Source organism: Telmatherina bonti (genome assembly GCF_933228915.1).
Source record: "Telmatherina bonti genome assembly, chromosome: 16".
In the NCBI taxonomy this organism is placed as follows: domain Eukaryota; kingdom Metazoa; phylum Chordata; class Actinopteri; order Atheriniformes; family Telmatherinidae; genus Telmatherina; species Telmatherina bonti.
In genome coordinates this window covers 32,715,202-32,739,261 of record NC_136614.1, presented here as the reverse complement: position 1 = coordinate 32,739,261, position 24,060 = coordinate 32,715,202, and the positions used below count along the sequence as shown (strand labels likewise).

At 45.4% G+C, this 24,060-nt stretch overlaps 1 protein-coding gene across 1 annotated transcript in view; it reads right to left on the bottom strand.

Annotated features, from left to right (window-relative positions):
* opn5 (opsin 5) overlaps positions 1 to 24,060 on the bottom strand; it is a gene marked incomplete at its 3' end in the record, with an annotated part of 77,727 nt that overhangs the window by 15,350 nt on the left and 38,317 nt on the right. Inside the window, exon 3 of the mRNA XM_079254986.1 lies at positions 18,751 to 18,870. Coding sequence (XP_079111112.1) covers positions 18,751 to 18,870 — 120 coding nt within the window. The remainder of the gene's footprint in view (positions 1 to 18,750; positions 18,871 to 24,060) is intronic.

The following is a 24,060-nucleotide window of genomic DNA, read 5'->3' as shown; positions in this document are numbered from 1 at the left end:
ACCCTTGGTAAAAATAAATGAGGCCTTAATTAATTCTTTTGTTCACCTTCTAATGTTTTTAAACAAATTGAGCCGGACCGATATTATCGGCCGATATGGGGGCACATGGTGATATCAGCTATCAGTAAAAAATTGCCGATTTTTTATTGATTTATTTTTGTCATATGTTAAACGTAGTTAAAATGTAATTTGGGTTACCTATCCAGCAGACGGAGCCCATAAGTAACGGGGGCGGGGTCATCCTTGCTCATGGCTGCCTACCATGGAAGCCGAGACAGAGCAAACTGGACGGTGAAACACATAGCTGCTGAGGCTAGTCAAGTCATGTCTGCTCACGAGCATTTTATATTTTGTCACTGGTAAGTTGAAATGTTAAATAAACAAACACAGTTGTGTTTTCCCTCTTACATTCTCTACAAACTTGTCATTGCGTGCCTCGTGGCCGCGCTGCAGCAAGGAAGGCAGTGTTTTGTGTTTAGCCTCGTGAACGTGTGTGAAAGTTGGTGACTGCGTGCCATTTGCACAACTTCTGAATACTTATTATTATTAGTGGTGCAACGGATCATCATCGATCCGCGATCCGTTCGGATCAGTATCTACGGTTCGGCACACACGTGATCCGCGGATTGATACGAAAAAAAAAAAAAAAAGAAAGCTGTGTGCATAATCGTTCCACACAAGTGCAGCGTGGTCATGGCGAGCGGAGGAACTTGAACGCCTCAGTTCATTCAAATCCCCTGTGTGGGAACACTTTGGTTTCCCTGTGAGATACGATGATGAAGTAAGGGTCAGCTGATAAAACAGTGATGGTGTGTAGGCACTGTGGAATAAGAAAACCGTATTTACATTTTTTAAAATCAGTAAATAATTCAGATAGTTCATGATAGACATGAGTTTAAGAATGAGCTTAGAATGTAGTGTTTTAACTTTGAGTAATATTTTTGATTTTTTTTTTTTTCTGGTGGATGGATTTATCGGCCATTATATCAGCTATCGGCCTGCTCTAAAGTCTTTATATCGGTATTGACATAAAAAAATCCATATCGGTCGGGCCCTACTTTAAACGTCTTCTTACTTCATCCCCTGTTCGCATCGTTTTACCGATAGCATTACCTTTTTCATAAATTTGCTACCATACAGCGTTTATTTGTCTCAGTCAGGTTTTTTTGCTGTAGGTCACGTTTTCTCTCCAAACTCGCCACGCTGCAAATCACGTCACACATGAAACCCTCATTTTAAGAGTCTCAAACAAGTTTGCACCTGCTGCCCTTTTCGCAATCACTCTTAGTAAATCACCCACAAACCGTGGTTCAGACCTACGTGCTGAGCATGATTTATTCTCTGCTACTTCTCTGTTACTTCTGCTTTAAGACTGACATAATTTGAAAGCTGAGATGCCGTATCATTTTCAAAAAGCACCAACTTTTTGCACAAACAATCCATCGCACGTCTGGGCTAAGCCCTGGATCTTCTTCAGTCCTAAATCCGCTGCTGGAATGACATCAATGATAGGCTGCCATTATCAAGTAATACACTGTTGCTGCGCTTTACATGCAATTTTATTGCATAAAACACTGAGAAGTGAAAACAAATAGCATGTTTTTACTGGTAGGATGGTATCGCTGGACTATCGCTATGCCTTTCACCTATTTTCAGGTAGAAAACATTTATTTCCGTAAAACTATCGCAGTTTGAGAGGCTCATTTCAGAAAGACTTGCTTTGGCATCACATCAGATGTTCAGTGGTTTCTAGTGTTGAAAATCTCCATAGACTGCTGAACAGTCCATCTTTACAGGCTTTTCAGGTGAAGAAGATTAAAATAAGTTGCAAGTAGAACTTTTATCAGAGCTGAATGAGTTCTCTAAATACTCAATCAAAAGAACTACTTTCTTTGGTTTTTACCTCTGGCTAAATGTTAGCCCAATCACGTTGTTTGATCCAGTCTTTGTAGCTCCTATAAATCAGTTTGACTTAGACTGAACTGACTTATGCACGTCACTCGTATACCATGACATTTAGAACAGAACTATGCAACTATTTGATGCCGTTTTTCACATCACAAGGCAAAAGAGGACAACAGCCTGGTTTCAAAACATTTATTGTTAGCCTGGACAAGTAGCTGCAGGGGAAACACATGGGCTCATTACCCAGCTCTGTTCAGTACACACACATTCTTTGTTGACTTAACTTTGACTGTGTCTGCAGCATGCAGGGCATACGCAGGTCAAAATCTCCTGCTGATGTGTGTTAACTCCAGAGTCCATACAGAGCAGACAGTTAAAGTCTTTACTTGTCAAACATAATGACAATTTCTGGCCTTTTGCCAATGAAAAGTAAAAAAAATGCAGGTGTAGATACACCTCTAAATGCTGTTTTTCAAACCTCAAGCTTCCTTCAGAAACACGTCTGTTTTTTTTTTGTTTTTTTTAATGCTTTTCATAAACTTTGATGGAAAACAGTTTCATGTGGGGGAATGTTTGTAAAAAAAAAACAAAAAAAAAACTATTCTCTATAAAAAAAAGTCTATTTGGATGACAGAGGGTAAGCGGGCTCAGAAAAGCCACACACTGATCATGAGTCAGCTTTTTGCACAGGAAATTTCGGTAATATCTCTGGTAACTCCTGCTAGTGTCGGCAACTGCAGAAGAAATAAGATGCTGAAAACATCTAGCGTTAAAGCTGGCAAGCTACGTTAGCAACCAGTTTCCAGTCTAAGTTAGACAAGTTAGGTGGGTTGCGATTAAATGAAATTATGAAAGGATGGTTCAGAACGAGGGACAGACTTACTTTGCTACAGTGAGATTGGAGTTATTTTGTTATATGTGAAAAGATGGTGCACATTTGTTGAAACTGTGTGGTGAGAAAATATTTAAGTACAAGATGGTAACGGTTCAAAAACAATTATATTTGATTAAATGACAGAAACGCAGCTGTAAAGTGTGAAGGGTAAAAAACTAAAAGTCACGTGCCACCTGGACAGGGGACAAACTTCTAGTCCCCTGAAGTGCAAATAGCAAACACCAGCGAAATCCGTAAGCTAGCAGCTAGCATGTAGCTGCTGTTACAGATCATGAGACGTTCTCATCAGGTTTCAGGCTACCGTTTGGTTTTAATGGACATTAGAACAGACAAGACCTGGACAAGACTTAGTCCATATGAAAGATGTTAATATTAATCTTTAATATTAATCTTTAATTAATTTAGTTAATATTAATACTAAAAACATGTGACAGCATCTCCGTTTCAGAGGAGGAGAAAAGACGTAGTTGCTTGTGGTTACTAATCACAAATGCAATTTTCCTGTAAATTCCAGGGAAAAGTTTTAAGACAATACGAAAAATATGTTTGATATGTGTTAGATTTATTTGGCATAAATAGTGGTAAAAAATGTTTTTGTTTGCATAAATTAATGGATACTGAATGGAGTATAAGGTAGTATAAATAAGCCACAGGCTGAGTAAAAAAACTCAATGACGGAAAAAATGCATGAAAATGATCTGATTATCTTTTAATAGTCAAATTATAGCACCAAGGATGAAAGAGCGGGGGACCCAGGCCCGCTCCTCAGGACCATAACCCTCCCAGTCCACCAGAAACTGGAAGCCCCGGCCGCGACGGCGCACATCCAGAAGACGCCGGACGGTGTACGCCGGGCGACCAGCCACAAGCCGGGCGGGAGGAGGGGGCCTGGAAGGAGGGACCAGAGGACTGGAAGACAGGTTTTAACTGGGAGACGTGGAAGGAGGGATGAATCCGCATAGATCGGGGGAGCTGCAGGCGAACCACCGTGGGATTGATGACCCGCTGGATCTCAAAGGGTCCCAGGTAGCGGGGAGCCAACTTCTTGGCGTCAGTGCGCAAGGGAATGTTCTTTGAAGATAACCAGACCTTCTGACCAGGAGCATATTTGGGCTCAGCTGTGCGATGGCGATCGGCCTGGCGTCGACTCCGTTCCCCAGCCCGAAGCAGAGCAGTCCGAGTCGTCCTCCAGGCCCGACGACAACGGCGGATGTGGTACTGAACTGATGGAACAGCTACTTCAACCTCTTGGACAGGGAACAGGGGCGGCTGGTACCCAAGAGAGCCTTCAAAAGGAGATAAACCAGAAGCTGAGGATGTGAGGGAGTTGTGTGAGTACTCAACCCAGTCCAGATGGTCGCTCCATGATGACGGGTTGGATTCAGCCACACAACGAAGGACGGTCTCCAGGTCCTGGTTGGCTCTCTCGGCTTGACCGTTAGTCTGGGGGTGGAAACCGGAGGACAAACTGACCGTGGCACCGATGGATAGACAAAAAGCCTTCCACACCTGGGAAGTGAACTGGGGTCCCCGGTCAGATACTATGTCAGTGGGCAATCCATGGAGTCGGAAGACATGGTGCACTAACAGGTCGGCAGTTTCCTTGGCTGAGGGGAGCTTGGGAAGAGCGACGAAATGCACAGCCTTGGAAAAACGGTCCACTATAGTCAGGATGGTGTCTTTACCTTTTGAAACAGGTAGGCCGGTAACAAAATCCACTGCAATGTGCGACCAGGGTCTGCTAGGGACAGGCAGAGGACGTAGAAGACCAGCTGGGGGTCGATGCAAGGCCTTACTCCTAGCACAAGTGGTACAGGCAGCCACGAACTCCTGCGCATCCTTCTCCATGGTTGGCCACCAAAACCTGCGTCTGATAAGGGAGAGAGTGCGTGAAGAACCAGGATGACAAGCCAAACGGGAGGAGTGACCCCACTGGAGAACCAGGGATCGGGCGGTGTCGGGAACAAACAGTCGATCCGGGGGACCAGTACCCGGGTCAGGCTGATGTTGCTGATCAGCTAAGACTTGGTTCTCGACCTCCCATGAGACTGCAGCCACGATGCAGGAGGCTGGCAGGATGGTGTCTTCTACGGAGGTGGTGGTTTCAGGGGCAAACTGACGGGACAGGGAATTGGGTTTCTGGTTCTTGGAGCCTGGTCTGTATGACAGTGTGAAATGGAACCGGTTGAAAAATAGAGACCAACGGGCTTGGCGGGGATTCAATTGTTTAGCCGACTGCAAATACTCCAGGTTCCTCTGATCGGTCCAAATGAGGAATGGAACTCTGGATCCTTCCAGCCAGTGCCGCCATTGCTCTAGAGCCAGCTTGATGGCAAGGAGTTCTCAGTCCCCAACATGATAATTGTGTTCCGCAGGAGTAAGACGTCGGGAAAAGTAGGCACAGGGGTGTAATTTCTGGGTCTCAGGAGATCTCTGGGACAACACGGCTCCTACCCTGGTGTCCGAGGCATCCACCTCCACTACAAATTGGCGGTTCAGGTCCGGATGGAGAAGAACTGGAGCTGAGGTGAACAGTTCCTTAAGTTTGTCGAAAGCTTGGGCTGCTGCGTCTGACCAGAAAAAGGGAACTGATGGGGAAGTGAGACGTGTTAGGGGGAGAGCTGTACGGCTGAAGTTGCGGATAAAGCGTCGATAAAAGTTCGCAAAACCCAGAAAGCGCTGCAGTTGTTTTACAGAGGTAGGCGTCGGCCACTCCACAACAGCCTTGATCTTCTCAGGGTCAGCTCTGACCTGTCCACGCTCAAAGATATAGCCCAGAAATGAGATGGTATCTTTATGAAAGTCACACTTTTCTGCCTTTAATAAGCGGTTTTCCATCAGTCTCTGAAGTACCTGTTTGACATGTCGCTCATGTTCCGAGAGAGTCCGGGAGAAAATGAGGATGTCATCCAAATAAACAAACACAAAACGGTTAAAAAGGTCTCTTAGTACGTTGTTAACCATGGTCTGAAATACTGCAGGAGCGTTACATAATCCAAAAGGCATGACCAGATATTCGAAGTGGCCGAGAGGGGTTCTGAAAGCAGTCTTCCATTCATCACCCTCCTTTATTCTCACCAAATGATATGCATTGCGGAGGTCCAATTTAGTGAAGATTGTGGCGCCATGAAGGGAGTTGAATACAGAGTCAAGCAGAGGTAAAGGGTACTTATTCTTCACAGTGATAGCGTTTAAGCCACGATAATCTATACAAGGCCTGAGTGAACCATCCTTCTTCGAGACGAAGAAAAATCCAGCCCCTACGGGTGATGAAGAGGGCCTGATTAGTCCTGCCGCGAGAGAATCTGAGATATATTTCTCCATAGCCTCAGTCTCTGGTCGGGAGATGTTATATAGACGGCAGGTTGGTAATGGCGCCCCCGAGAGCAGATCAATGGAACAGTCATAAGGTCTATGTGGGGGAAGAGCTGAAGCGTTGTCCTTGCTAAAGACCTCCCTTAAGTCATGATAGACTGGGGGAACGGTGGACAGGTCAAGGGGAACAGGTTGGCGGCTGGAAACAAGGGTAGCAGGAACAGCTGAAAGAAGGCAGGTGGCATGACAGAAGGAACTCCAGTTAACAATCCTCCCGGTCTGCCAGTCCAGGTGGGGGTTGTGCTGAGCCAGCCAAGGGTGGCCTAAAACCAGAGGGGATTTAGGTGAGTCGACGATGTAAAACGAGATAAGTTCTTGATGATTACCCGAAACAATCATTTTTATAGGAAGGGATTGCAGTGTGATGGTGTAAAGAAGACTGCCATCCAGGGCCTGCGCAGATATGGGGGATGAGAGGGTCTCCAAGCCAATATGTAGTGAGCTAGCTAAGGATCTATCCAAAAAATTAGCCTCTGCACCAGAGTCAACCAAGGCATCAACAGAATGGGGGACATTATCGCTGAACAGGACTGCTGGGATGAGAGTTTTAGTGTGGGGAAGTACCTCAGAGGATGTGGTCGTCAGTACCCCCACTGCTGCTGACGACCCTGGTCTTTTGATCGGTTGGGACAGAAAGAAATACGATGTCCAGGTAGTCCACAGTAGTAACGGTCACCAGAGGTCCTTCTCCTCTGCCGCTCCTCTGGGGAAACGTGCGCTCTTCCCAGCTGCATAGGCTCCTCTGAGGGAGTGGCTGTGTGAGGGAAGGATAATATGGCTCTAGAGGAATACTCCTGCTTGTCACGAGATTGGGATCTCCGTTCCCGGTCCCTCTCCCGCAGTCGGTTGTCCACCCGGATGGCGAGGGAAATTAGTCCCTCCAGGGACTCAGGCGTGTCACGGGTTGCTAGTTCATCCTTCAACCGGCTGTTCAGACTGTTAGCAAAAACGTCACGGAGAGCGTCCTCATTCCACCCAGAATCTGCGGCGGCTGTCCTGAAATCAATAGCAAAGTTAGCCACACTCGTACCTCCTTGACGAAGGCTGAGGAGACGTGTAGCAGACACTCTGCCTCTTACAGGATGATCAAAAACCTTCTTCATCTCATGGACAAATGATGAAAATGACTGCTGCCTGAAACCCTGTTGTTCATAGGCTGCTTCAGCCCAATCCAGAGCTCTCCCTTCAAGGAGTCCGATCACAAAAGAAATCTTAGATCGATCCGTGGCGTAGGTGAATGGTTTCTGATCGAATACCAGTGAACATTGAAGCAAGAATCCTCTACATTTGCCTAAATCACCAGCATATGGTTTGGGATCTGGAATATGCGTCTCTCTTACGGGGTGTGCTGAGTCAGGTTGGTGAGCGGGCGGATCAGGAGCAGGCGGCTGAGTCGGTGCAGGACGGCCCAAGCCGGCGACGTGTGTAGTAAGCTGGGTTAGCTGAGAGAGGATTGCATGATACTTCTGATCCAGGGTTAGCATCATTTGCTCATGTCGAGCGAGACGTGCATTCTGACCTGAAATGGTGCGCCGAAGGCTGTCAGCGGTGGTTTCCGGGTTCACGTCCGTCGGATCCATTCAGTGGCCAGATTGTTCTGTTGTAGGTGAGGGGCTAGTAGGATCCAAAAAGCGGACACTTTGAGTACAGAGAGAGGTTTATTGATTTTCCACAGATTCCTGTGAATTCTTCCAACGAAGCTTTCAGAGACTGGCAGACTGGCGGGCATCAGGAGGAAGGCAGGCAGGGGAGCAAGCGAACGAACAGGCAGGCAGACAGACAGGCTTTCTCTAGCAGGAGGAAGACAGGACAGGTTACAATCAGGGTCAAGCATAAGCAACGTGCGCTGAGGCCGAGAGCTGTTTTACCGCAGGGCAATCAACAATCTGGCGCTGGATAGCAGGCAGAGCTGGTCTTAAATAGGTGGTTCGTTGATTGCTGAGATGTGGATCAGCTGTGCCTCCAGTTGTCAGCTGACCGCGCCCACCAGGAAACAGGAATCACCACAGTTTTCCCTTCAGCTTAGTCTTTATCAAGTGAAATACATGTGTAATCAGTTTCAAGTCAGGTGATTGGAAGTACCCTTCCTCTGGTTGCTTTTGCAGAATGCTTCGTGTCACTGTTCATCTGCACTGCGGAGCACCATCCAGTATAAGGGAATTAGTTCCATTGGCAGCCATAAACTGGCATACATGGGTAATGTATGCAAGTACAAATGGAAACTGTTGTAATTCACCTGATTTGAAAGTAAATACCCTTAAATTAAGGTTTTAAGTCTCCAGTTTAACACATTTTCATTTACTTTCAAATCCATTGTGTTGCTGTACAGTTCCCAAAAGATGAGTATTGTGTCAATGTCCAAATATTTATGGACCTGACTGTATGTTATCCTTGAAAACAGGAACTGTGCTAAGCATCTAACTGGTTAACTGGGCTGAAATGGGCTGAACAGAGATTTCCAGATTCCTCCCGCAGTCCAAAAACATGTAAGAGTGACTCTGACTAGGAAAAAAAAGGCAGATAAAGAAAATGAATAAATGATGAAAAGTGCACACAAACAGCAGGCAGAAGTTGACTTTTACATGTTAATTTACTTGGATTGCCAAAAGGAAGACGTTGTGGGGACATTTTCATTCTAAACACATATTCCCAAATGTTCAGGTCAAGCTGAGATGTTTCTGTTTATTTCTTCTTTAAGAGGAATTTAAGCCTTTTAGATAAACTAAATGGTGGAACGTAACTATGGTTACACTGAAGGTTAAAAATGCAAACATTTACGCTGGAATGGCCTTTTCTGAATCACTAACAATCACAACGGTTATTGATATTCAACAGCTGAAAAAGCTTAAAACGCCATCATGTTTGCATGAGAATGTATAAACATGTTACTGAAAACTGCTCATTTAAATAAAACAGCCTTTAAAATATGTATTTAATTTTTCTTACTGGCATATTCTTTTTATGTTAGTAATGGTATTTTTAATGGTAATATTTTATGGTAATATTATTATTTAAGTCAATGCAACTTTTTTTGTGTAACTGTAATTTCTTTTAGTCACATCCACTCTAGTTTTTATTTCCTTTCTTTTTATCTTATAAATTACAAGTGTTTATGTCCTTTTTCTTTTATATTTTTAAGACATGAGGAGAAAAATTCACAGCAGATGGCATCAAATAAGTTTAAGTTATTTTTACTTTCCCAAGTTGGACACTTAGTGTACAGCCAGGTCCAAGATCAAATGATAAAATCCACTGGAATTATCAATAAAAAAAATTACTATGGAAATAAAACCACTAAAATTCACATAAAAAGAAAACAATACATCAAATGAGCTATAATTTTTTTTTTTTTAATATGTTCAGGAATAAAAACACTATGAAAAATGATCGTCCAATGAAATGTGAAAAACCAGTAAAATAATCAGTAAATTTCACATGGAACAAGGGAGTTTTTAAAAATGATCATTTTAGACGGACTTTGTCTGAATTGTTTGCTGTAAAACCTCCAGAATTTGGTTACTTTTGTAAACTTTTGGGCTTTGCAGAGAAAATGTTCCCACGTGATCTGACTGGGCTTCAGAGCTGCATCCGTCTCGTCCATCCTCAAAGAGATGTTTGTTTTTCTTTTAGGCAAGACAGATGGTTTTTATTTTTTCATTTTTGCTGTGTCCCATAATCTTCATTTTGTTTACCAGTAACTTCCAGATATTTACACATCTTCATGAAGCTTACAAGTCTTCTTTTTACTGTGACTTCAGATCGACCTTGTGGTTGCAGAGATAAGCTCATTTCGTTACGAGTCGAACACTTCATAGCAGAAGCTAAAAAACAGACACGAGGTCCGAAAGGCTTTGATTTGGCGTTTGTGTTTGGCTTCATGTTGTCTCCTTTTGGAAGTGTACATTTATCTTAAAAATTAGTTTTTGTTTTTTCTATGAAGTGCTTTGGTGCCTCAGCGGATAGAGAAGTCATTTCCCCACCAGAAGCTCTTACAGTTTTAATTTCCAGCCTCCAAAGTCAAAGTTTCCTTGGGCAGCACACTTAATCCTCGCATCTGCTTACTGGTGTGTGATTACATGGAAACAAATGCATAGTTCTCCAGCCAGGCTGGCTTTATTACATGTCATCATCTTTCCACATGCGAAGGCATTGGGGTGCAACTCATTTGTCTTTCTTTCTTTGTTTCTGTTGCCGTGGTCACGGAGATCCTGGCCAGACCGCTAAACGCTAATCAGTTCATCTTTAAGTTCCACTGCATGCATTTGCAAAACTTTTCACAAGTTCCCTCAGGGTCAAGGTCTTGAGATATTGCCTTTACAGAAAAGGGATGAATGGATGATCAACTCTACCAGCAGCTAAATGCTCCCCGGCCTCGGCTGTCGCTGCTGCAGACGCATTATAAAATCATCTGTTATTGTGCTGCTGCAGACATCTTGGGGAAAGTCATGTAGTAAATCCTCTTTTGATTTGTGTTTCTCTTTCTATCTGATTTTGTCCGTCTCTCTGTGTGTTTAAAAAAAAATGCTGCAGATATTAGAACAGATTGTGTCGGTTGTTACAAACAGCAGTCGATCCGGAATAAATTATGTTTCCCAAACTCACATGAAGCTCTTGTTTCCAGGAGTTACGCAAATGTTGACATTTAAACCTCTTCTATCCGTCTACGCACATCTCACACGTTTTCACTAATCTTTGCACTCCAGACTGAGTATTTCAGAAAGGTATGCAGGTTCATTACTCTGTCATCTCCGTCTTTCAACAAGCTCTATGCAACCTGTGTGTGCATCAACATACTGATGAGCGTTTTAACAGTCTGCGCTGCATGGTCGAACGTCTGAGACACAAAGGTACAACTACTCACTCCAAATGTCAAACAGGAGCTAACAGAAAGGACAGACGTGATGAAAACAAGCTTTTACTTGTCTGTCAGGAAAAAAACAGGTTCAGCTGCGCTTACAGTCAGCATGAGGAAAGAGAGAGAAGACAATGTGATTTACCAAAGAGCAGTTTCCAAAAAGCTGAATGTTTTATGTCATAAAAGACAAACTGTATGAAATAACATCCAAACAGAGTAGAGGAGTGACTTGCTGTTAGTTTATATTCATGACATATTTGAGCAGCTATACAAAAAAAAACTGAGTATGTGGAGGTGAGAGTGCTGATTTAACACCTAGAGAGGCTTTAATACTGCATTGAAAGCATTAGAGGAGCAGCTAATACTTAAAATAAAAAGAACAGTTTGCTTCAGGTTTTTTCATCAGCTATGTGTCAGACTTAATAATAATTTCTAATCTAATAATTTGGGCACTCATGAAGCAAAGTGGTTGAAATAATAAGAAGAATCCTCCTGCATTCATAACTAGCAGACATCAGAGTGACTGCCTGAAACCACAGAGCTGATATAACTGGTGGATCCGGGGTCTTGCAGTGTGGCTTGTGACAGAAAATGAACCACTTGGACGCCCTGAGCCTCACAGGACTGGCTGGAAGCAGGAGAATAACATCAAACCTTTCAAGCCAGATGGAAAACTTTGCATTAACAAGCTACATGATTCAAAGTCTCTAATAAAATCTCTGGAAATAACATCAAATGAAAAACACTTTATTCATCCCAGAGGTAAATTACAATGTTATAGTATTTAAAGACAAAACAACACTGATCATCAATCAGAAGCATCCAGTCCTTTCTCCTGGAGGGTGAAGCTGCTGGCAGGAACGACACCCGGTACCTTCTGTCTCGTGTTGGACTTGACAAAGCCTCTGACTGAACACATTCTGGTGCTTCTTAACTGTGTGTGGTTGCAGATGTGAAGTGTCTTTTATTATCTTCTGCAGCATTTCTCTGCTGTAAAATAGGCTCCAGAGTTATCCCCAGCACAGAACCAGCCTTTTGGATCAGTTGCTACAAAGTGTTGCATATCTTCTTCTAGAAGCTGTGGCAAGGACAGCAGGTCCAGCAGGTCCAGCAGGTCCAGCAGGTCTGTGTTCAGGTCCATGACTGAGGTGCAGGGTGACAGAGTGGAAGTTTGACAGAAAAGCTGTTTGCCTGGAGGTGGACTGAACCTACTGAATAATGTTCAGCTCAGTAGTTCTGTACAGACAGAACCCTCCTTTTTACTTGAAACAGGTGATTTTTTTTCATACGTGACCACACATCCCTCATGTTTATCTGCTGAAGATGATTTCTAACTTTCCCCTGAAGTTCTCCTTGGACTTAGCAGTCGGCTTGTAGGTGGGGATGAGAAGAACCAGGCAGGTTATGGTCTCACCTTCCTGAAGGAGGCTGGACAGAGGAATGGGATGCATTTTTAACATTTAAAATAAGCCCAACATCTTAGCTTCCCTGGTAAAGCAGCAAACAAACTGGAAATCTTGATGAAATTTGAGAGAAGGGAGCCGCTGTCGAAGTCTCCTCAGATTGCAATTAACGCATTAGTATGCCGTGTTTGTAGCCTAGCAACGACTGAGCTGATGATGTTCCAGTTGTGACTCCAGCGGAACCAATATGATATAAACCACTTAAAGTAAACACTTGTTAAATCATACGGTCAAAAACTATCTGCCATCAGACGATGTTCCTTGTGTAGATCTTCTCCTTCTTTAGCTTTCCACTGTTTCACTTTCTTATTGCCAAAACCAAAAATCTTCATCTTCTTCATCTTCATTTTCAGCCGCTTATCCGGGGTCGGGTCGCGGGGGCAGCAGCCTAAGCAGGGAAGCCCAGACTCCCCTCTCCCCAGCCACATTTTCAAACTCTGCGGAGGGGATCCCGAGGTGTTCCCAGGCCAGCTGAGAGATATAATCCCTCCAGCGTGTCCTGGGTCTTCCCCGGGGTCTCCTCCCAGAGGGACGTGCCTGGAACACCTCACCAGGGAGGTCCAGGAGGCATCCTGACCAGATGCCCGAGCCACCTCAACTGGTTCCTCTCGATGCGGAGGAGCAGCGGCTCTACTCTGTTCTCCTCCCGGATGACCGAGCTTCTATCTCTAAGGGAGAGCCCGGCCACCCTGCGGAGGAAACTCATTTCAGCCGCCTGTATACGAGATCTCGTTCTTTCGGTCACGACCCACAGCTCATGACCATAGGTGAGGGTAGGAACGTAGATCGACCAAAAATACAAACTTTAATCAATTCGAAACCATCTATAAAGCCTGATGCGAAGGCTTCTCTGGAGGGAATCTGTTTTCTCTGAGTTGTCTGCCGACAGACACTCAGTAAATTATGCATCGAGGGAGTTTTTACCTGATGATTTAGAGGTCTACGCTCCTTGATTTTTTCCTTTGATATTAAAGAATTGTTGAGGGAAAATTCAAAAAGTCAAAGGATGAGAAGTCTGGATGAGACATCAAAAAGCCCAAACACCCATGGTAACACAAATTAAACTGATAATCAGCCCTGCTGGTTTTTATCAGCTCTGGCTCTGATGGGTGGAAAACATCTCCCCTTTACAACCGTAATGTCTGACACGGAGGCTTTGAAACTGATAGCAACCACTTGTGATTTAACTGTGTACCAGACAACAGACGCTTCTCTTTCATTCCCACTGTGAGCTGCAGATGTCTTCATGCCAAGTCATAAATAATAAAGTAGTTGGTTTATCTTAGAAAATCATGGTTGTCAGAAACCATAATCCCACGGCATACGCCGTCACGTTCACGAGCTGGAAGAAAGAAACGGTCACTGGTCATCATACTCTATATGCAAATGGGAAAATGTTTATTATAAATTTTAAGCAAGAAAAATAATACAGCACTTTTGCAGTTTCAGCTCCTGCAGTTTGGAAAAATCTCTAGCCAGCCCTCCTTTCTAAATCATCATCACTACAGGAAGTACACTCAGTCAGTGACTAAAAGATATAAATGAACATAAAGGTTTGTGTCCCAATCAAGCCTGTCGTCTTCCTCCTGTCACTCAGCTGTAGTTTTTCCACTCTCCCTCCTTCTGCTCCTTCTGCTCCACTCTCCCTGCCAGCCACTCCCACCTCAACCCCGGCCAACTCTGCTCACCTTCATCCGCCACAGCTCATCCTCATCAGTCCTACATAAAACCTCTCCAGACCTCTCGTTCCTTGACAGATTGTTCTTCTGGCGACTTTCCAGTGTTGCTCTGTCTCATCATCCTGTGTTGACTCTGCCTGTTCCCCAACTGGTTCCTGGTGAGCGTACCCGCTCTCCTCGCCTGCCTCCCAGTAAACAGACCCGCTCTCCTCGCCTGCCTCCCAGTAAACAGACCCGCTCTCCTCGCCCGCCTCCCAGTAAACAGACCCGCTCTCCTCGCCCGCCTCCCAGTAAACAGACCCGCTCTCCTCGCCTGCCTCCCAGTAAACAGACCCGCTCTCCTCGCCTGCCTCCCAGTAAACAGACCCGCTCTCCTCGCCTGCCTCCCAGTAAACAGACCCGCTCTCCTCGCCTGCCTCCCAGTAAACAGACCCGCTCTCCTCGCCTGCCTCCCAGTAAACAGACCCGCTCTCCTCGCCTGCCTCCCAGTAAACAGACCCGCTCTCCTCGCCCGCCTCCCAGTAAACAGACCCGCTCTCCTCGCCTGCCTCCCAGTAAACAGACCCGCTCTCCTCGCCTGCCTCCCAGTAAACAGACCCGCTCTCCTCGCCTGCCTCCCAGTAAACAGACCCGCTCTCCTCGCCTGCCTCCCAGTAAACAGACCCGCTCTCCTCGCCTGCCTCCCAGTAAACAGACCCGCTCTCCTCGCCCGCCTCCCAGTAAACAGACCCGCTCTCCTCGCCCGCCTCCCAGTAAACAGACCCGCTCTCCTCGCCTGCCTCCCAGTAAACACACCCGCTCTCCTCGCCTGCCTCCCAGTAAACACACCCGCTCTCCTCGCCTGCCTCCCAGTAAACACACCCGCTCTCCTCGCCTGCCTCCCAGTAAACAGACCCGCTCTCCTCGCCCGCCTCCCAGTAAACAGACCCGCTCTCCTCGCCCGCCTCCCAGTAAACAGACCCGCTCTCCTCGCCCGCCTCCCAGTAAACAGACCCGCTCTCCTCGCCCGCCTCCCAGTAAACAGACCCGCTCTCCTCGCCTGCCTCCCAGTAAACAGACCCGCTCTCCTCGCCTGCCTCCCAGTAAACAGACCCGCTCTCCTCGCCTGCCTCCCAGTAAACAGACCCGCTCTCCTCGCCTGCCTCCCAGTAAACAGACCCGCTCTCCTCGCCTGCCTCCCAGTAAACAGACCCGCTCTCCTCGCCTGCCTCCCAGTAAACAGACCCGCTCTCCTCGCCCGCCTCCCAGTAAACAGACCCGCTCTCCTCGCCTGCCTCCCAGTAAACAGACCCGCTCTCCTCGCCTGCCTCCCAGTAAACAGACCCGCTCTCCTCGCCTGCCTCCCAGTAAACAGACCCGCTCTCCTCGCCTGCCTCCCAGTAAACAGACCCGCTCTCCTCGCCCGCCTCCCAGTAAACAGACCCGCTCTCCTCGCCCGCCTCCCAGTAAACAGACCCGCTCTCCTCGCCCGCCTCCCAGTAAACAGACCCGCTCTCCTCGCCCGCCTCCCAGTAAACAGACCCGCTCTCCTCGCCTGCCTCCCAGTAAACAGACCCGCTCTCCTCGCCTGCCTCCCAGTAAACAGACCCGCTCTCCTCGCCTGCCTCCCAGTAAACAGACCCGCTCTCCTCGCCTGCCTCCCAGTAAACAGACCCGCTCTCCTCATCTGCCTCCCAGTAAACAGACCCGCTCTCCTCGCCCGCCTCCCAGTAAACAGACCCGCTCTCCTCGCCCGCCTCCCAGTAAACAGACCCGCTCTCCTCGCCCGCCTCCCAGTAAACAGACCCGCTCTCCTCGCCCGCCTCCCAGTAAACAGACCCGCTCTCCTCGCCTGCCTCCCAGTAAACAGACCCGCTCTCCTCGCCTGCCTCCCAGTAAACAGACCCGCTCTCCTCATCTGCCTCCCAGTAAACAGACCCGCTCTCCTCGCCCGCCTCCCAGTAAACAGACCCGCTCTCCTCGCCCGCCTCCCAGTAAACAGACCCGCTCTCCTCGCCCGCCTCCCAGTAAACAGACCCGCTCTCCTCGCCTGCCTCCCAGTAAACAGACCCGCTCTCCTCGCCTGCCTCCCAGTAAACAGACCCGCTCTCCTCGCCTGCCTCCCAGTAAACAGACCCGCTCTCCTCGCCCGCCTCCCAGTAAACAGACCCGCTCTCCTCGCCTGCCTCCCAGTAAACAGACCCGCTCTCCTCGCCTGCCTCCCAGTAAACAGACCCGCTCTCCTCGCCTGCCTCCCAGTAAACAGACCCGCTCTCCTCGCCTGCCTCCCAGTAAACAGACCCGCTCTCCTCGCCCGCCTCCCAGTAAACAGACCCGCTCTCCTCGCCCGCCTCCCAGTAAACAGACCCGCTCTCCTCGCCCGCCTCCCAGTAAACAGACCCGCTCTCCTCGCCCGCCTCCCAGTAAACAGACCCGCTCTCCTCGCCCGCCTCCCAGTAAACAGACCCGCTCTCCTCGCCCGCCTCCCAGTAAACAGACCCGCTCTCCTCGCCTGCCTCCCAGTAAACAGACCCGCTCTCCTCGCCCGCCTCCCAGTAAACAGACCCGCTCTCCTCGCCTGCCTCCCAGTAAACAGACCCGCTCTCCTCGCCTGCCTCCCAGTAAACAGACCCGCTCTCCTCATCTGCCTCCCAGTAAACAGACCCGCTCTCCTCGCCCGCCTCCCAGTAAACAGACCCGCTCTCCTCGCCCGCCTCCCAGTAAACAGACCCGCTCTCCTCGCCCGCCTCCCAGTAAACAGACCCGCTCTCCTCGCCTGCCTCCCAGTAAACAGACCCGCTCTCCTCGCCTGCCTCCCAGTAAACAGACCCGCTCTCCTCGCCTGCCTCCCAGTAAACAGACCCGCTCTCCTCGCCTGCCTCCCAGTAAACAGACCCGCTCTCCTCGCCTGCCTCCCAGTAAACAGACCCGCTCTCCTCGCCCGCCTCCCAGTAAACAGACCCGCTCTCCTCGCCCGCCTCCCAGTAAACAGACCCGCTCTCCTCGCCTGCCTCCCAGTAAACAGACCCGCTCTCCTCGCCCGCCTCCCAGTAAACAGACCCGCTCTCCTCATCTGCCTCCCAGTAAACAGACCCGCTCTCCTCGCCCGCCTCCCAGTAAACAGACCCGCTCTCCTCGCCCGCCTCCCAGTAAACAGACCCGCTCTCCTCATCTGTATACATTTTAAAAAGTGCATACATTTTTCTAGTTTGTGTTTTGCTAAGTTGAGCTGTTTGTGCCGACATGAAAACTGGAAGCATGTAGACACGGTGAAGATGACTCACTGAGGTTATAAACAGCATCAGCATGAGGAAGAAGTGGATTTAAAGGACTATGACTGTGACATCATTGTCAGTCTGACATTTTACTGGGATTTTCTCACACAACAATTTGTAAGGTTTACAGAGAAAACATCCTGTGATGAGGTCAGAGAGGACTGGACAGACTGGTTGGAGACAGTAGAAAGGCAACAGGAAGTCCAGTAAGCACTGATTCCAACCAGTATATGCAGAACATCATGTCTGAACACGCAACACGTCCATCCTGGAAGCAGATGGTCTCCAGCAGCAGAAGACCACACCGGGTTCCCTCCTGTCAGTAAGAACAGGAAACTGAGGCTACAATTCCCACAGACTCACCAGAACTGGACAATAGAAGATGGAGAAACGTTGCTGGTCTGATGAGTCTCCAGTTCAGCTCCGCATTCACATGGTAGGATCAGATGGTACAACATGATAACACGACTCAGTCCTGCTTTGTATCAGCAGTTCATGCTGCTGGTGGGGTAATGGGGGATAGTTTCTTGTCCCAGTTTGGTCCCCTTAGTACCAACATGACATGGTTTAACCCCCACAGCCTACCTGCGTATTGTGTTGTGGAATATTTCTATTCTATTGATGCTACGGAGATGACACGGCAGTAGCTGATGGTGGCAGGAAGAGACTCCATTTATTACAGACTAACACAGCATCAGTGTGGGACAAGGGGAAGGCCTTCTTCAGGAGAACGCCAGTCACTTATATAGGGCTCATCCCTAGAGCGATACTTCTTTACATGGGAAGGCATGTCACAAGTTGCTACTTATACACTGTCCAAGCTGACCACTGGTGTTGATACAGTTGCTATGTTACTCCAACATATATCATTGTTTACCAATTGCAGAAGTTCACCTTAGATCAAATCTAACTTCCACAATTGCTGCTGACCATGTCCATCCCTTTACCTGCTGCAACCTTGTGATGCTTCATGTCAATATGGAGCAAAATCTCTGTGAACAGTTTCCAACACCTTGCTGAGTCAATGAGACCAAGACTAAAGGCAGTTCTGAGAGAAAAGGGGTCCAACTAGCTCTCGCAAGGTGGACTAATGATGTATATTTCATACATTGTGCAGCAGCTCATCCTACATTGTTTATGATGCTCCCAGAACCTTGTGCAGAATGTACTGACGCTAGTCATCCATATTGGTTTAATTCGCTCTAAAGTGATTTAGATCACAAACAAATCCAGTAACAGACTAAATAACCAACGTCAATCCAATATGTTTAGTGCTAGTACTGTTTAACACAAATAAAATAAATAGTAAATGGTGCACTAGTACCTGATATCCCAAAGTCGAAGATGGCTAGATTAACAGTCATGAGCTCAGGAGGCTTTAACTTGGTCTTGCGTTTGATGCTCATATAAATGACGTATCCATTTCCTGTTGCAGACATGATCCCTGTCAAAAACAGAAAAAAAAAACAGACATAATGTCAGACTGCCTTCTGAATTCTCATATTTTATAATGATTATTTCAGAAAACCCTTCATTGTACCAAGGGAAAGCACAGAAATGTCAGAAAAATGCCTTGTTGAATCTATAAATGAATAATTAAGGCAGCTCTACGGGAAAATGGGGTCCAACCTGTTACTCATGCTAGATGAGTAATCTTTTTTCTTTTTTTTTTTTGAAAATGGAAAAAAATGCAGTAAAGAGTATCCGTAAAGCACCACTTGTCCCTGATGACCATGAAACTACAGTAACTATTTGGAGTTAATACAAACCTGAAACCTAATTCGCTTTTAAGGAAACTGCTGTGAAAGATATGAACTAAACTTTGGTGGTAAGACTTCCATAACCAGAGAGAAGAGCCAGAAGAGGAAAGTAACACTGGGAGAAAAGTGGATGACACAAAAACTGCATTTCCACTTACACAGAGAGGAAACAGAAAAATGATTTTTTAGCCTTTCACTCACTGTTCTCCACTATGAAACAATGATTTTATGTGTTAGAACTGGGGTTAGCTGAGCGCGTACAGGGAATTCTGCTATTTCATAACCCAGTCAGTCACTCCAGTGACTCAAAAACCTGATCCTCTTAGCGACTGACTCAATTAAGTATAATCCAGTCAAGACAAACACATTTACCATCACTAATTTCTTCATTAAAAGCTGCTCTTTAGTATAATAGCTGCTAATTGTGTGTGTAAGGCTTGGTGTCATGCAGGTAGCAGTGGTTCAGCAGAGGTTTTCTACCTGTTGCAGCAGCTGGGAAATACTGGGAAGTTGATGAGACCAGTGAGACCTAACAGAGTGGCAAATCTGTGAGCAATAAAACCAAATCAAAGAGCTTTAGAGCTGCAGTGACCCCATCTTAAAGCAACACTTTTCATGCTGTATGTACGGTACCACAAGCTGGATTTACTAGTGTAAAATAAATAGTAACAGAGCTCATGTAGGTTTGGTGCCATTAGTAGTAGTAGTAGAAAAATCTGCTTAGTATTATTAATCTTACACATTCATTGATCATTTGACTGAAGAACAATAAGTTATACTTTATTTCTGACTACGTTCAGACACTTAAAATGTCCATTATCTTGGTGTTTTTCTATTTTATTTTATTACAGTCTGCAATATATTTGCATTCATGGTGGTGCATTATTGTGAATCTATGAATAGTCCAAATTGTTTTTTGTTTTTTTTTAATAAGTTTGGGTTGTTTAAATAACCTTGACAAGTCGCGGTTACTTAAATAAGGTCCCCCTGTGTGTAATATGTGTCACATGATATCTATATAAACCTGTTCTGAAGAGTCCCTGAGCCTGAAACTCCAGTGATTAAAAGGTTCCAGTGAGAATGAAGACCTGGAAATCTTCACACTGGTCAGGAATAAGTCAGGAAATACAAATCAGACTAAAATATCAAACATTAGGAGGCCACTGATCAGAGGCAACAAATAGACCAAAGGCAACCCTGACGGAGGAAGGAGACGCCAGAGGAGACTGCTGAACATAGAACCAATAAACTACGCCCTAAACTACATAGAGCTGGACTTTACAGAAGAGAGGGAAATAAAATCTACCAAACATGGGTCAAAACGGTCAGAAATGTGACTTGAAGCAGGAATATTTTTTAACCATATCAGTTTGTTTTTCAGTCGTTTGGACTGAGCTAGACTATGACGTCCCATCAGGAGGATGACGCTAAACTTCCTGCTACAGCAACACGGCGGGTTTGTTAAAATGTTTGCATCAGACTGGGAAAACAAGGCATGACCATAACCCACATAAATAACTAACAAACACATAGTTAATTTCATTTTTTTTTCTTTTTTAAATAATGTTAACTTTTATTTTACTTCAAGATTTGGACTGGTTTAGCAGAATTTCTATAAATGCCACAGAAAGAGATTAATGCAAGCAAGTAAGGCAAAGCCATGCAGTATCTCACCCAGGTTATGCAGAGCGTTCATGCAACTACAACTCTTGTCTTTTACGCCAGAAAGCATCATTGCTGCCTTTAACCCTCAGCTTAACTGCTGGATTGAGCTGCATATAGCAGCTTTGACAAATGATTTGTGGCCTTGATCCAGAAATAGTCAGCAGTAATGTATTCGCTGAACAGGACATCTTACAGCCTTTTGTGGGTCCGCTTAAATCTGTTGTGTGTCTGAAGAACCTTAAGTTGCCTAGTTTTACCTTTTTCAGTCCAGCTTGCATTGTGAGCTACAGGACTGGTCACTATTTCAGGCACACAACGTAGAATATCTCTGGAAAAGAATTAGTCTCCAGATGTTGAGTCCAGCAACTTATGATTGATTCCAAACAACAAAACATAAAACAACAACAAAGTAGTCAGTAGCCACATGGTGTGAATTAGCTAACGATGAAGCTACATGTTAGCTTCTTTTCTCACAATAGTGAAGAAATATGGGCTGTCATCAGAAATGCCAACATAGACATATGAAGCCGTCTTTCTCAGTCCTGGTCCTCAGACCCATTGTCCTGCATGTTTAAGAGGTAATCTGGTTTTAACACATCTAAACCAAATGATTGGCTTGTTAACAGGCTGCAAAACCTTGATGAGGAGGCCTCTTAGGCCTTTTCCACACGTAGCAGGTATCTCTGAAAGCAAAGATATTTTCTCAGATTCGGCCTATCATCCACACCAAAAGGCAGATTTATGCAATCAAAAACGATTCTTTAAAAACCTCTGACCAAAGTGAAGTTTGCACGTCTGCATGTGGACATGTACAACCCGGGTTTTAGGTTTGAAAATGTCACCGCCTGCGACAGAAAATACCATGACATCACATGTGCGACCTTTGTTTTCAGACGTCCTCAACCCTGTGTTGGCGTTATCCATTGTGTGTGTTTTTACACTCCCGTCAGTACCGCTCCACATGGACGACCGAATGCCTTCGTAGTCTCTACCACAAGCTCCTTGTCTTTGGTAATTCTGCAGATTATGGAACTTAGACAACATCTGTGTATAAATATTGAAAAACACTTTGTTGGATGTTTCCAAGTCGGGCGGATTTCCTTTAGTTACTCTATCAGAGTTTTACAGAACGATGTTCTGAACTGCCCCCAAAAAATGTCATCTAGCGGGGACAAAACAACTTCTGATTTAGTTCTGTCTTTTAAAGAAGCTGCCTCTCATAATACTGTGAAAAGTGCGTATTATTCAGCTGTTCTGAAAGCAGCAGATGGGTTCAAATGCAGTATAAATTACTGCATTAAACCCATCATTTAGCTCCTGTGCTCGTGTTTGTTAATCAAGCTGACAATGAAAACAAATGTGATTTCTACAGATATCTTGGAAAACAAGCAAGACAATCTGATTAAGGAATGAGGTTAGTAAGAGTTTGAATAGAAAAAACAGAGTTTAACATGATTATGTTGCTTTGAGTCAATGATCAACTCAATTAAGAACTCTAAAACACGGTGTGTGTCCACTTCACTGAAGTTTCACTGAGGCTAAATCTAATTCGAAACACTCAACTTGATATTAGGTGAGTAATTAAAACAGAAATGTGAGATTCTTCCTCTCAGATAATCATCACCTCATCCCTTAATTGTAGTCTATAAAATATTGTTTAATATCAAACACAGTGAGTAGAGAAATTTTTGGCCCTGAAACTCAAAAGTGCTGCAAACAGAAAAAACAGAGACTGTCTGGAACAAAGACCTACCCAGTGGGCGTTTCGCCTGAAGCAACATGTCAGGAAGCATTGCTAACACGCTGTTACATACACTGCATGTCTCTAAGATCAATAAATACATAAATGAATGAATAAAATTGCATGTTGGCTTGCGGTTAACGATAATTAAACCTACAGATCAAACCTGTAGCGCCATCAGCAGCTTCCCATTCAGCCTGTTTGATCTGCACAAACATCCTTTTCACTGCAGAGTAAACCAGTTCCATTTATGTGGATTTATAGGCCACTTGTAAGTAAATTTCATTTAATAAATAGCACAATGAGCAGACTGTATTTCTCGCAACTTTCAGGTACTCATATGATGCACAGCACCAGGAAAAAGTATAAAAGCAAATGGAGGCTTTCAGCCAAGATTGGTCTGTGGGAGCGTTCCCACATGGACCAAGTGGAAGTAAAAAGAATGGACAAATAAAGTACACAGAGTGAATCCCCCAAAGCACATTATGCCTTTTCTTTTGCCCATGTGTTCCTCACGGCATAGTTACGTGTTTGTAATTATTCATTTAGGACTGCAAATAACATCCTTCTTGATGACTGACTAACTGCCCGCTGATTAATTATTGCAGTGAAATTCTACAGGAAAGAATGAGACGTTCAAATTTACCCATTAATCTCCATATTTAGATTCCAAAAATCAAGATTTTAGCTTTTAAAATGGACTTGAGTAAAGTAACGCCTGTACAGTAAGTCAATCATCCTGAGTCCCTGAGCAAGTTGGCGGTCCTGCTCATTATTTTATTCCTCTTTGTTCTTGCTGAGATGAGTTACCAGGGTAAGTTTTGCACAGATGGGAAAAGACTTCGAGGAAAGCTTGGAGGGTAGATTGTAGTTGGCATTTTTATAGTCTTCACTTAGCAAAATGTCCTCCATGCAATATTAAAGACAAACTGCAGAACATTGTCCCCAACACGTGCCCCCTATATTCATCTTGCATCCTACCTGAGCTGTTAGCTCTCTCCAGCCTGCAAAAGATGATCTTATGATGACTCTTGTTTTGTCTCTTTCTCTCTTTTACTTCTTGTGTTTCTTTGCTGAATCAGCGACGTTGCACGTTCAAAACAGTCTGTTGAAAATAAGTATGTGTGCAGTGCTATGGGACATGTAGTTTCCGACTGAGCATCGGCATCAGTGATTAGCCAGTGTGTCATACATGTCAGCCAATGGTAGTGCGCCACGTAGCAGATGCATGGGCAGTATGGCCGGCAGCATAACAAAGTGTGGACGTTTTTTATGCTTTCTTCCATTAGTTTCTCTTGATTCTAAACTTGAGTAAATGAAACCAAAGGAAGTTTAACATACACGTGTTGCTAAAACATGTAGTTGATTTGAATATGAGCCAGTATGCTTAACTTTTTGGTTTGTTAATACGACTTGCTACACACTGCAATATACTTTGTGTTTATTTGGATATTTTCTATCAATTTGC